Source organism: Anguilla rostrata, chromosome 4 (genome assembly GCF_018555375.3).
Source record: "Anguilla rostrata isolate EN2019 chromosome 4, ASM1855537v3, whole genome shotgun sequence".
Lineage (NCBI taxonomy): Eukaryota > Metazoa > Chordata > Actinopteri > Anguilliformes > Anguillidae > Anguilla > Anguilla rostrata.
In genome coordinates, this window is record NC_057936.1 from 30,834,082 (window position 1) to 30,849,110 (window position 15,029).

At 39.9% G+C, this 15,029-nt stretch overlaps 1 protein-coding gene across 1 annotated transcript in view; it reads left to right on the forward strand.

Annotated features, from left to right (window-relative positions):
• dpyda.1 (dihydropyrimidine dehydrogenase a, tandem duplicate 1) overlaps positions 1-15,029 on the forward strand; it is a 181,974-nt gene that overhangs the window by 137,873 nt on the left and 29,072 nt on the right. The window contains exon 19 of the mRNA XM_064332212.1: positions 10,822-10,964. Within this exon, the coding sequence (XP_064188282.1) occupies positions 10,822-10,964 (143 nt within the window). The remainder of the gene's footprint in view (positions 1-10,821; positions 10,965-15,029) is intronic.

The window sequence follows — 15,029 nt, forward strand, 5'->3', positions numbered from 1 at the left end:
CGGTATTGATGGCGAGGGAAGGAGAGGGGGGTCAGGAAGGCACCGCGCATTAAAAATTAATATAGAAACTATTGCGGCAGTATTTTATGTAAGCAAAACTACTCAATGTCATATTTTTCACATTTAAGTCGCGGCGGCCGGGTTCCCCGACGTCCCCGAGGAGCCGGGCGGCTGTGGGGCTGTGAGGCGGGCCGAGGCGCGGGCCGGCCATTGATCAGCGGCCGCCGCGGGGACGGCGCGCCTCTCGTTCCGCTTTCGGCTGTGCCGCCGCGCTCACTCTCATTTTGCTTTGGTCTTTATTTTATTCTTTACTTTTGAAAGGGTTTATATCCTGCGAGCGTGAAACATCCGAGCTCCATCAGGACACTGGGAGAAGGGGAAAGCGCAGTGCCGTATGTTTTATAGATGGTCAGCCGCTGTTTTTGGGTATGCTTACCAAATCGGTTCTTTATCTCTCGTTTTCGTTTTGACGTTCCTTGACACGAACAAATTTTTTTTGTGTGTGTTTTTTTGAGAAAAAAACTTGTCGTCCTTTACATAATGCAGCGGATAGATAGATAGAATCAGAAATAGATTCCGCGGCAGTTTTTTTGATGTTTACAGACAGCAGTATGGAAAGAAAGGTTTGCTTTTACTTATTTCGGCATGCTTAGAAGACAGAACACGTACGCATGCAGTACAGTACTGTACTGCACGTCTCAAAACCTGCCATAGTTCTTTGCGTTATGTTGCAGTTTTTTTTGTTTTTTTTTTTGTCCAGCCCGCCTCCATTAGTGCCATGTTTCTCCGAACAGAGCAGTGTAAATGCGCGGCTTCTCTCGCCTGGCTGCCGCTCCCCGTCGGCGCGGCCCGTGTCTTCCCCCTCCCCGCTGCGTCTGACAGTGGCTGATGTGTTCACAGCTGATCAGCATCATGTGCCGGGGAGATCAGAGCCCGGATAAAGACTATCTGACAGACATGCCGGCTCGCTCCTGCCTCACACAAATCTCCTGCACTTGTATTTACTATACGCCCAACAAAGCCCAGCGCTACAAAAATGTCATGTGCTTGATTTGAAGTATATGCCTGTCTAAAGACTGACATTTCAACTGAACATCTTTTTTTTTTTTTTTTTTTTTGTCATAACATGCATAATTTTTTCACCTGACGCTTCTGCGTTGCCCTCGGAAACAGGTTCACTTACGCTACAGCGGCAACCGGCTTTATTGTACAGAGTGACTGTTTCCCCTTACCGTGAATGTGCTTGCATTAGGTGGAAGAGCCGCTTTTATGGACACGGAAAGAGGAGTTTTGCTGTCGATGTTGCTGTCGCTATTATTTCAGGCCACTGTACTTTAAATAAGCGCATGCTTTTAGCTTGAGATTAAATTCAATGTTTGTGGTGACCTTAGAGAAAATTTAATGGATGAGCATTGCACTCAAAAAAGTGCCATTCAGTAATATTGCCAGCAAATCCAACGGATCCATTTTATTAATTGCCCTCAAGTAAACTGCAATGTTGTTAGTATCCATGGTTCTATAGTGTGTTTCTTTCATTTAAAAGAGGCTGCTTTGTCTTATGTACTACTGATGAAATAGATTGTAGAGACCAAAGTGCTAAGCATTCTATTGATATTCAGTTTGTTAAAATAATTATTCCCAAATCTCTTAAATGAATGCCAGGTTTGTATATCAACAAATTGCAGTTGACAACCAGTTATATGAGGTTATGAATGATGCGGAAACAGGTCATGCTGAACCTTTGTAACTATAGTGAACGATGGTCGATGGTTCCTGTAGAAACAACCCAGTTTTGGCTATTTGATTCAGATGTGGTGGCCTGAGTTTGCCAAATTCTGTGCTGTGTTTGGTTTTTTGCCAGTAAGGAGATGGAACTTACAAAACAAACAACAACAAACAAAAAAAACTCACATGCTCACAGGTTGTGTCAGCAAATTATTTGAAAGAAAAATAAAACAGAGATATGTTGCTTGCTTAAGTATTCACATTTAATTTGGTGGAAGCACCCTTCACCACAATAACAGCCTTTAGTCTCTTTTGGCAGGTCTGTACCAGCTTGCACCCTGGCTGTGCCAGCTTGCACCCTGGCTGTACCAGCTTGCACCCTGGCTGTACCAGCTTGCACCCTGGCTGTGCCAGCTTGCACCCTGGCTGTGCCAGCTTGCACCCTGGCTGTGCCAGCTTGCACCCTGGCTGTACCAGCTTGCACCCTGGCTGTACCAGCTTGCACACAGCTCTCTCAGGTTGCTCAGTCATTGCTTATTTACCACAACTTGTGTCACAGGTTTTTGATGGGGTTGAGGTCAGTACTTTTACTGCGCCACTTAAGGGCATTCATCTTTGTTATCCTGAGCTGCTCCAAATGTAGCTTTGGCCCTATGCTGTGGTTCACTGTCCTCCTGAATTTTTTTTTTTTACCTCAACTTTAGCGGGCATACTTTCATAACTGAAAAGTGTCAATGTGTCATAAATAATAGCTTGAAAGCAGCAGAATGTGAACATTTGCAAGGGTCTGGGTACTTTTGCAAGACACTATATAAGCAGTAGACACAAGCCTGATTTAAACCGAAGGGGGGGTGGGTTTCCTCGGCGAAGCCCATTAACGCACGGACTCAAGAAGACTCCACAAAGGGTCAATGGGGTCCCGATATGCGGAGGCAAATCACCTCTACGTTTTTTGAAATGGTTCTTGCGGGGAAGGCTGGGAATTGAGGAAAGAGGAATGCAAATTCAATCTCAAAGTGTTCCGCTGAGTGAGGAAGAGCGAATTTTCATCCGCAGGAGAGATCCTTAACGCGCTCGTCATGCTTCTCGATTCTGATTTTTGAAAAAGGAGAGTGTTTCATTTTATTTTCTACGTAAAAAAATATATCGATCATTCCAAAATTAGGCAGCTTTTCGCTTCCCTTTTTTTCCCTCCGCCCTGTTTGATTTAAGGTTCTGAACGTACATTAAAATGACGGTTGTGTTAATGAAGCTTCTTTCTCAGTGAAGCTTTGTCCCCTGAGGCACTTATTGTGTAGGATAATAATGGGCCCCTCTACGAAATACACACAACAGGAGAAGTGATTGGCATGGTAATATTTTTAAGGAGGGCTTCATTCTAAAGGGTATTGTGAACGTGATCAGTCTGTAATGATGGAAAACGCAGCTTGTTAGACTCTGTGGAATTCTTCTCCAGCTGAAGCCTAATTCACACACCTTATGTTAAACCCCATTATATTTTCCCCGTATAAACTAATGAATGGATATGTTCTTCAGCTTTTACAGAATAGGAAGTGAAGGAGAGGGTGCAGGCACGGGGATATTGTAAACAGAGAAAGTGTTCCTCCTTTACCCACAATGGCATCTATTTGCAGGTCATAATAAATGCACAGCATCCTGAGAGCATCCGGAGGAGCAGAACCATTTTCAGATTTGCATTTTTATTCACTAAACAGAAACCTTCCCCTTTCCCACCCCCCCTCCCCATAATAAAACACTACAGTGTGACGCTATATTTCCTCAGTCTTAGATGCAAGCTTGTGGCTGTTTAATTTAGTGCTACACGTCTCAGTAATCCCCGTAACAGTCCGCCATGTTAGACGACCATGGTACAGTAAGTCTGATTAATTAAAAATGCCTGGCTGAGAACTGACTTCTCAGTGCTGTCAAGATTTCAATTTTATGTTAAATATTTTCTAAAGGCCAGACCCTTAAATCTCAGGGGCTGTACCAAGCAGTGAGCTGTGAATTTAACCATAGGCTAACTGCTAATGATAAGGACACAGTCCAAGATGAGGCGTGTGTAATACAGTCATTGGATTAGGCTATCAATCACTGATGTCTCTGGGGAGCAAGAGAGGAGACGAAACAGAGAAAAGAGAAATTAGGAAAAGAGCATGACCAGAATATTTTCCCTTTAGCTTTATCTGTCAGTTGAGCTGAGCTGTTTTCTGCGGGTAACATTTGCAGGTGTGAGACTACAGCCTTCAGGATGTGGAATTCAGAAGAGATCCATAGACTTAATTTGTCCATTGTTGCCCACAGCTTTAAAAAGTGTGTTCATGTGGCATTTTTGGAACCCAGACAGGGCGGTGGTGAACTCATGTGGATGTAATCTAAATTATTTGCCTTTTTTCTTTTTTCTCTTCCTCCAGAAGTACAAATTAGACATTATTCATATTACACATCTAACCATCCAGCAAGTACATGTTTATTTTATTCACTCTTAAGATATTAAACAAAAATCCATTTCAAGTGGTTTATGCTTTGTACAAAAATGGTCATGGTCATAAATTATCTCTGTTTTATGTTTTTATAGAAGTATATAAAACTTATGGAATTGAAAATATATGCGAAAGGCACAGATACGTCAAAATGAATTGTTGCTGTTTTATTGATGCATAATCAGCGGAGCTTGAGAAGTTCCTGTGTGGGCTGTTTTATTCAAATGAAAGTGCCTCTAAGTCTACACTGAAAAAGTAAAGGTGGCTAAAGGAGTGCTGGTTTTCTGTATTTGTTGAATTGCTTATGTTGTTTACAGACCTTGGCTGAGTCCTCTAATTCTCCTAAGTAGTGCTGCACGTTGCCCTGCTGTGTGCTATTCTGCTTTGTGTTTTGTGTTCTTTCATAAAAAATATATATATTTGAAGTTCTTTGAATCGGAAACAGCAGCAATGCGGGGCTTTGCAGAAGTGGTTTCTTTAATCTCAACTAGAGAACAATCATCACAGCATTCGTTAAAGCCTGGGGTTAGGGCCAATTGGGTAAGGCTCCGTGACACACTCCCTGGAAAGCCAATATCGACGAGCATGCTCTGGCAAGTGAGATCAAGCTAGCTAAATTAGCACCGTCCACGTGGCTGCTTCAGCGCTGTAACCCGGGAAAGAAACCTTGATCTCTGCACGTCGAGCTCCATCCCTTCTCCGAGCCGTGCTTACAATTCACCAGCGCCATGGATGATATCTGTAACCTGATGCCGTGGATGATATCTGTAATCTGAGATTTCGTCGTCAGCCGACACTCAGGTGTTTTGCCTAATATTGCAGTGCGTTACGCGGGCATACTAGATTTGCAAGCAGGTTTGACTTAGCCACCAATCTGTTTGAATAATTAGCGAGTGGAAGTAAAACAATGATGAGTAAAACAATGGTAACTGAGGCATAGAGTCACTGATAATGTTTAACCGAGGCCAGTTCTTTGACAGTCACTTTTAAACTTTTTTTGTTTGTTTGTTTGTTTGTTTCTTTGTTTGCTTATTGTTGTATTTAATCAAAACGTGAACTATTCTGCTTGTAACTTATAACATTTATCACACTGCAATTGTCCATTGCATTGTGTGAAGTGATATTTACATTCCCAGCAAGGCATGTTATGGTATGCTGTATTTACAATTAATCAAGTACATAACTGTACAGCAATATAGTGCAAAACATGCTTCAGTTTGAATGTGGATATAAAATTGCCTCCAGATATGGCCTTCTCTTGGTTTCCCCCATTATCACTTATCTTTATATGTTTTCTTTTCTTTGTCCATGTCATGGCAACAGATCCAGTGTACTGTTACAGAATGAACAGTCAACAAAACAACTGCTGTATCAGTATCAGAAGGAAAAAAAAGGTCGAAAGCTGGTCATTGTTGGATGTATTCTTCAAGAATCAGACATTTCCACTGATATATTTTTACCTGGATAACCTGCATGATTCTTTTATTGGCCAATATATCTTTTACAATGAGCGGCACAGGCTGCACAAGCTCTTTACTATGCAGTTTAATTTGTTTTCACATATTGGTCTGTTGCAATTCACACATACACAACCAAAAATAAAAAAGGCTACTGTGCATATTTGGTTGGATATAACTCATTACTGAATGAGTTATACACTTCGATTTTCTTGGGTCCATACCATGGGCACATTAAAGTGTTTTAATTGTTAATACGCAAGACATTTTTGTGATTCATCATTGCCATAGATATTGCTGTAATGTCTGCATAGGGAAAAAGTATGATTCTTCTTTGACAATTAATGAGTCACAGAACACCCTCTGAAATGTAAGCATCACAGATTCACACCCTGGTGGACTACAGGGTGGTGCTGTAGGATACCCTTTATGGAACTGCCGTAATTCTAAGGAAATCGGCCCTTGTTTTGTGGAGTTTAGATGTATTATCGAAGCTTAGACACGCGTGGTCTGTAGCAGTTTCATTTTATTTTCTTGGATTTTTTTTTGTGTATCGCTCATGCTGTGGATCCTTTGAGAAAATGAATGGTTCAATAACATTTGTGGTTTTTGCTCTTCCTCTGTTATTAGTCTCCAGTCTGTGCCTTATAAAACCCTCTGTCAAAGCCTCCGGAGTGGTAGACAAGGTAGACACAGTGGATGATCGCACAAAGTTCCCTTTGTGAAGTTCCCTCGCAAATATGTAACCAATGTAAACAAGTTTAAATTTTTAAAATATATATGTTGTGTTTAACTCTGCATTTCCCATTATAAGTTTGCCCCCAGACTGCTCTATATTCAGCTAATGTGTTTTAAAGGTTTTTTTAGGCGTTAGTGCAACTCAGCTCGAGTCTGTTTTGAAATGAATGGTTTGGTGCAGTGATTTAAAATTAGGGAAAAAGCTGCAAGCGTGCTTTAGTTATTTCTTTCTTTAATCCATGCAGGAAGGTTAAATTAGGAAAATAAATAAATAAATAAGCTATTGGATCTGTTGTACTGGTGGATGCGAGTGGGAGTGGCCATGCATAATACTTCAACAAAGGAGAAAGGTTCAGCAATGAGTATTAGTTCCCAGTGTTTACACGTGTAAACACTCAAACCATGTAATTGCCTAATATAGGACAGGTGCTTTTAGAGATACGATTTCTGATAATTAAAGATTCCGTAAGCACACGCTGCAGATAACCAGCGTTAATTCCCTTTTTACAAAGCTTGACAGTTCACCATGACTCCAGCCTATTCCCAATGAAGGGAAATGCAGAATAACAAAAGGAAGTCCTTGCTGGCGACAGTCCTTCCAGTAACCAAACGAGCCGTGTGCATGTGTTGAAAGCCAGTGGCCTTTTCAGACCTGGAATACCAAGCACACGTATCAAATGCTGAATTATGCATCTTCAACCAAAGATAATAATCAGCGATATCAGTGCAGGGTTGCTTTGTCCTGTGGAACCGAAAAGGCCACAAGCTTGAAGAGCTTTATATTATTCTATTGAAATTGAAAGTTCTTCCTGAATTCGGTGGGATCTTTTAATCAATGAATTAATACAGACTTTTGCAGTCTTATTAAAACAGAACGAACCCCTGGCTTATCTTGGTTTTGGTAACTCTGTTCCAATAAGCTTCGCTTTGCTTTCTTTCCTTTTTTTTCCTCACTGTGAAAAGCTGAAATAGGAAAACATTGTCCTTTGAAATAAGAATCTTGCTCTCCTGCTGCAGAATTTCAGCATGTTCAAAACCCTGCTTACTGTGCAGTTCTGTTAAAACACTGTTTTATCAGGTAATTGTTTAAATGTAATGCCATCGCACCATCAAAAGAAAAGGTGAACCGATGACATTTTGAAAATGTCAGAATTATCTTTCCACTTTTATTACACTATGGTAAGAGGAAGAAGTACATTGAGGGCATTTCATCCCTGTTATTTTAACTGAAATTGGTTATTCAAATAAATTGCTTATTATCTTAATGTGACAGCACTGAAATACAGCTAATCAGTGTCAGGTTGAGTGTGGCTTGTTGTGGCCACCTATGGGCTGATGAGATGAAACGCAGGGAATTCTGGGGATATATGGTCATGTCCGGAAGGAGAGGGACCATGACCGTTGTTATCACTTTATGGTAACAGTGCGCGTCCATGTACCTGCTAAAGGTTATAACCCTGCGGCTTATTCTTTGATTTTTATTTATTTAAACCTTTGTCTGTATCCCATTTTATTTGGTACTGAATCCCATGCCATATGGCCTGCTGTAATTATCATTGGCCTGATATGAGTATTTTTGTTGGTTTGTTTGACTAAATTTCATGAGATACTGCTCTTTTTCATAAATACTCTGATAGGACTCTGAGCCTCCATGCCCTGCCTGATTCAACTACATATTGGTGTGCTCAGAATTATTCATAAAAAATATTGCGTGAACGGACTGTCTGAGTAGTTCTCTCTGATTGGCTTGGCTGCTGTGCAGAGTAGTGTCTGACTGTACTAACCCGGGGTCTGAAATCCCACACACGCACGCGCGCGCACACACACACACACACACACACACACACTCATGCACAAAACACTGGACGCATTCCTGCCAATAACATGATAAGGATGCAGCTAACAAAGACAGTTATGTGTAGGTTGTCAAACACTTGGATAAGAACTACACTATGAGGCAGGGATGGTGTACTGAAACAAGGGCTGTCACAAGAGCTGTGGCAGTTCTGGGAAGGACAGCCAATGTGCTGTACAACAAAAATGTCCGGGAGCTATTGAATACAAAGCATGCAGTCATTCTTTTTAGTGTCTTGTCAGTCAGGGTATTGAGCCTTTGTTGTTGTAATAACCCCTACTGTGGTCAGAGATATACCTGTTCATTTTCTTGAATTAATTAGCACTGGCCCAGTGCTATTATGTTTTATAATACGAAAATCCGGCAACTTCCATTATCTGTTTATTTATTTTTAAGGATGCAGTTTTTGATAAGATAAATCATCATAGTTAAGATGAAAGGTTTCCCAGGGTCTTAAAAAACCCAAGTTTACTGTGATTAGGACTGGGTATTTATCAGTAACTTTCGTAAGTCATCTATCTTATGCATCCTACCAAAAACCTTCCCATACTTGTGAGATCATTTGAGACGGCTGCCCATATTTTCAAGCATGCAAACCTGCGTAAATACATTTAGACTTCAGGTACCGTGTTAGAATGAGTTACAACTGGGGTTGCTTTATTTCAAAATATGGACACTATGCAAATACACACACAGGCGCCATAGAGCGAGTTAAAGCGTGATTCAGATATAAGGTTTGGGCTGTCGAAACTGATCCCGGACCAGGGGTGGGTCATGATGGGGGGCGGGTTGGTGGTGGTTAAGTGTAACAGTTTCTAACGGAAACAATGCAAAGATGGAATGTGTTGCTGGCTACACATTTATATTGTATGGTTGGGAATTGTTTGAAATTTTTTGAAAACTGGACATTCCAGTCCAAAACCAGGCATCTGGCAACTTTAGCTACAATGCTTACTGGCAAAAGCTAAAATAACTGAGTGGATAGCTGCTTGCTGTCTAGCTTGCAAACTGAAATTAGTTTGACTAATAGCTTGATGGTAGTATTTCTACACATTGCTTACTTGTGTGCCTAATGTATTTGTCATAATTTACTTAAACCTACAGTATAAGAACTTTACAATAAAAAACCATGTTGTGCTCCATGAGGGCACCTCATCTTAATTTATTGATATAATTCCCTGGGTGTCTTGCAGTTTCACTCACAGTTTTTTTTTTGTTAAGAAGTAGATAGACCTGTTGTCCATTGTGGGTAGCATTATCCAGAATACAAATTTTGTGAACCTCGTCCAAGAAATGATTTGCCCCTAGCAACCTTGGCTCTGAAAACTACAAACTGCATCATCCCTTGACTGAGGTATCTCTCTCTCTCTCTCTCTCTCTCTCTCTCTCCCTCTCTCTCTCCCTCTCTCTCTCTCTCTCCCTCTCTCTCTCTCTCTCTCTCTCTCTCTCCATCTCTCTCCTCATCCATTTGATATTCATATTTTTGTGGAATTATTGCAATGTCACAATAGAGCATTAATGAATAATTCAACCCAAAGAACCATCAATTTCAAGGGACTGGAAAGCCTTCATCAATGAGAAAGACAAAAGGAGGAAAAATGCATACATATTTATAGCATTAGCTGTCTACGGACAATATGCAAAAATAACTCTTGTGATTCAATTTATCCCCCATAATTCAGAATTGCATTAAAGAATTAATAAAGATCATTTAACATGCACGAAAAAAATCTCTGCGTCTTGACTAAGGTATCTCTCTTTCTCTCCCTCGCTCTCTCCCTCTCTCTCTTGCTCTCTCTCTCACACTCATTCCCTCTCTCTCTCTCTCTCTCTCTCTGTTGAGCACATGATGTTTGATACTGGGTAGCAGAATGAGTGTAGACAATGTGAAGCTGTGATCAATGAAAGGCAACCTGCTGGCTAAATGAGGTTAAACCTAATACGATAAACGCTTCCATCTGTTGGCATGATTGGGTGGAGGTTTTCATTCATTAGGGATACTGAAGCCCAGGTAGATAAATACATTCACTAACACAAGGACTAACAAATCTCAAAAAGGACCAAGCTCCAGAGTGTGTTTCTCCATATTTTCTCCCAAATGATCGCTTTTTTTTTTTTTTTTTGCTTGCTTTGTGATGGAGCCTCATTGATGCCGGCCCCTGGCGGGAGGTCTGCAAGATCTTCGAAATGTTAACAATTCTAAAAACAACTCACCTTGATATCATCTGAGGAAATAACAAAACAAAAGAAAAATCTAACACACACACATATATACACACACACATGCACGCACGCACAAGCAAACTAATTATTCATCACATATAAAAACTGCAGTTGGGGTTAGAACAGTACATCAGTGGGAAATATACATCAGAATGAAAATTCAGCGTTTGTCTCCACATTTTAATAATCACTAAATTTAACATAATCTTTCCGGTTTTAATACTTGTGGAAAGCAGGCTGTGTATTGTGTTACTGCCGTGCCTTGAATATCTCAGGGGGCACTACATTCAATTCACTACATCCGACTTTCAATTTTCTTTTTTCAAATTTCTGTTTTTAGGAAACGCCATCCGCCCCATCGCCCTGCGTGCAGTGTCCGCCATCGCCAAAGCCCTCCCTGGCTTCCCCATTCTGGCCACGGGGGGCATCGACTCCGCTGAGTCGGGCCTGCAGTTCCTCCACGCTGGTGCCTCCGTTCTGCAGGTAAGAGTCTGACTTAAACCCCCTGAATTGCTTTATTCATTGGAAGGTCGATTCCATTCATGCAAAAATGCTAACATTACCAATGCTCTCAGGTACAAGCTAGATGCCCTGTAAAATGTAATTTAAAACATGATAGAGACCCCAGAAATCTTTCTCAGAATATACAGTACTGTAGCTGCTGTCGTTACCCTGCGGAATGAATTATCCCATTAACAGGAAAGAATACAATTACTTCTGCACATGTTACAACACTCTAGTTGTGTAAAACAGTGACTAATTGACAATTAACTCCAAGTTTAGACTGCAAATGTTAAGCACCAGTACTGTTAGTTAGATATTGATGGCTAACAGGCCATTTACTATGTTTCAGCTGAAAGGAACCCACTGTCAGACAGCAATTATGTGTGCTTGTAAATGTTCTTACACGTCTACTGTAAATGTGGTCGACACACATGAAAAACAGGAAAAACAATGATAATAAATTTTGCATTGTGTAGTTGCCACTCATTTAGCTTTTGTCTTATTTAGGTATCAGTATGATTTTAAATTTACTATGCTTTAATGGTTTGTGTGCAGGGATATTTTGGTTTTAGAATATACATGCTACCTGACACACATCGCTGTGAGAAGGTGTTGCCTTTCTATGGTTTTAATGTTTAATGTTGTTAACAGTCCTCCTATGAATCCATTCATCTTTCTGCCTTGCACAGTTTTAACAATCCTTGTCTGAAGAAGGCCCTTAGAGATCCATTAAAAAAGAATTAAGAATATTTTTTAAGATTTAGATCAGTTCACATTGGCATTTCCTCCAACGCACAAAAAGTTATTTATTATGTGTAATTATTTTAGGTACATTATTTTTACTTTGACATAGGTTGTTAATTATAATTTTTCTTTCTTTGTATTTAAACAATTTCTGTTAGGGGAAAATAATAACTGCACTTGAAAATAAAGACACTTCTAGAAAATAGCACACTTGTTTAAATTAGTTGGCTGCACCTAAATGAGTCGTACTGTGAGTGTGTGTGTGTGTGTGTGTGTGTGTGTGTGTGTGTGTGTGTGTTGTGTGTGTGTTACTTATGCTGTAACATCACTTTTTTGTTAGCCAAACCTGAAATAACCCCTAAACCCACATGTGTGTAGAGTGTGCTGTAACATGACGTTTTCTTTGCTTAACGAATACATATGGAATAGGTGTGGAGATTAGGAAACTCTTCCAGTGGATTACGTGATCATGTTAGTAGTCACATTAGTGTTTTAGTAGGCTACGTTCTAAAATAGCTGACACTGCAGGCTCTGTTCTATGGGAGACCAGGTTTGGCTAGGCCCACCTCACCATGTCTCAGGACTTTCTTGTTTGTAACTTAATAATCCTTTCTTGTAGTTTATTGTGCTATCAACCTTGCTACCATTTATACTTTGATTACCATACATTCCTTTTCAAGGGTCACCCTTGGTTGAAATAGTTCTATAGAATTCTGTTTTCAGAAAACTGTAACACTGCACCCCACAATTGCTAAGAAACAGTAGGTAACTAGCCATGTCAAACTTTTAACAAATCCTTGCAGTAATTTTCATTAGAACCCACCAACAGATTTTTAATTTGAAAATTGATGCATAACCAGTGACTTATTTATTTCATGACTTTATTCAGGGATACTTTAATAAAAGTTGTGAATGAAAACAGAACTCATAGCAGATGTGTGCCACAATACGTAGCTGAAGTTTGTCAGTGGATCTTACTAGCCAGAGCAAGAGTCGCTAAGGAAACTTGCAGCATAAGGAAAATAATTATTGTATTATTTCATAATATGCTTTCATAAGCACGTATAATATTGCATTTCATTGCTGGCAAAGCATAGGTAACTTGCTGTGATAGCTGTAGCATCGTTTATTTTAATGCATTTGTTCATCAAATTAACTAGCTAGCTGTAATGATCTGCAAGGGTTAGGCCTATACGCGATAATATTCAAGTCTACGACACCAATAAATTGTTAGCTATCAAGCATGCATGTGTTCAAGGATTAAAATAACAAATGATTATGATACTAACTGCCAAGGGTGAGCTGGTGCTAAATCAGGATAATTTTTTTTTCTTTTCTATAATTACTTTTTAAAAAAACAGAAAATAAAATACATTTTGCCCACTGGCCCCCACTCTAAAAAAATGTCTTCCCCATCCCTGAGCCAAAACGTGAAGAACTTGCTCCACTGTGAAATAAAATGGGTCCATTCGTTACTTTGTTTTTTTTTTGTTTTTTTAGACTAATTAGGCTGAATGTCATCTCCAAATATGCTCCCTCCTCTCTTTGATTTGTTTCCAGTGATTTACAAGGAAGATAAAAAACACCATAAGCACAAAGACAGATATTTGAATTGTAGCAGCTCATACAGTAGGACTATTTCTCTGTGTCCCTAATTTCCCATGAACAGATGGAGCTTGGGACCTGTTTATTTTAAAAAATGGAAAAGAGAAAATGAGAAATTATGGTGGAACTAAATGATTTAATAAAACAATATGTATTAATCCTAGCCATTAAAATCAGCAAGACTTGTCTTGTGAGGTGAAGCAAGATGGTAAGTGGTGTACAGAAGAATTATGGCTCCTGGGCAGACAGTGCGGGGTTCTGTGGGGGGAAATGTACAGCATTGTCTCAGAACCGAAGCTTGATTGATTTACAGAGGCAGCAGATGCATTCTTCTCAGAACAAACAAAATGATGAATGAAGTCCATTCATGGCATGCATTGATCTCGATTAGAGATTCACAACTGCCAGGTCCTCTGCTCCCTTTCAATTCCCGTGCTGTAATAGGGAGTGCTGAATTTGGGCGATTGTTGAGGGGGAACCATTTTCTCGGCCTCTCTTCAAACCATGTCTGGGATGTCTGAAATGGCTGAGATTTTTGTTTCGCTCTTTTTTCTCTCGAGAAGATGAGGAAACACAAATTGTTTTTTGTGTGTGCAGTATCTCCGGCATGCGTTTTCAAAAAAATAAAAATAATGAAAACAAGCCTGAAAAAGAGCCTTTTGAGGGTAAAAAGCACTTCAGCCGCATAATAGAAACAAAACTATAAATAACCTTGCAGCATTATTAAAGCACATGCCACACAAAGGAGCTGCTGTGATCCACTTGTAGATCAATACACTGTAGTTAATTCATCGCCAAAAACATTAATTTGCAATTAAGCCCAGGGGGTTGGACCTCCTTGGTGTTACTATTGACTTCCGCATCCCAGTATCTCAGGGAATCATTACCTATTATTGACTGGCTTACTGTACATATGGAAAAACATGCGTGAATGGTGGTCTAGTTCGCATTAAATGTCAATTATTTCCATTTTTATTTCAAAAGGAACAGTCCCTGTATTTGTTAATTAAGAAATGTACAATGTATTTCTGGTTAAGCAGATCTAATCCTATATATCAAATTGAGTGATCCTTTACAATACCATTGAGAAAAATTTGTTTGGTTCTGGTCTCCACGCCATTAAAATCAAAGTTATTAAACTGTTATGTGTTCCACAGTGCAAATAACAACAGTAAATCACATCAAAACACAGCATCATCATGACAACAATAATAATCTAAATTAGTGCCTAAATGAGATGAGGATATAAACAGTGCAGTAGTCCATGAGTAGTAGTATTTGGACAGTGGCACATTTTTTGTTGTCTTGGCTTTGTACTCCAGCACATTGAATTAGAAATGAAATGGTAAACATGAGGTTGAAGTGCAAACTGTCAACTTTAATCCGAGGGTATTTATATCCATATCGAGTGAAACTTGTAGGAATTGCAGCCCTTTAAATACACAGTTCCCCTATTTAAGGGTGCCAAAAGTAATTGGACAATTGGCTGCTCAGCTGTTTCTTTCTCGGCTGTGTGTTGTTGCATTGGTATTTCAGGCATGTGAAAGCTGCAGAAGTTCTGGAATTGATTCTAGGTCTGGCATTTGTACACCTATAACATGAGGACCAACAAAGTGTCAATGCCAGTAAAGCAGACCAGCGTAAGGCTGAAAAATCAGAATGCATTGATCAGCGACTTAGCCAAAGCATCGGATG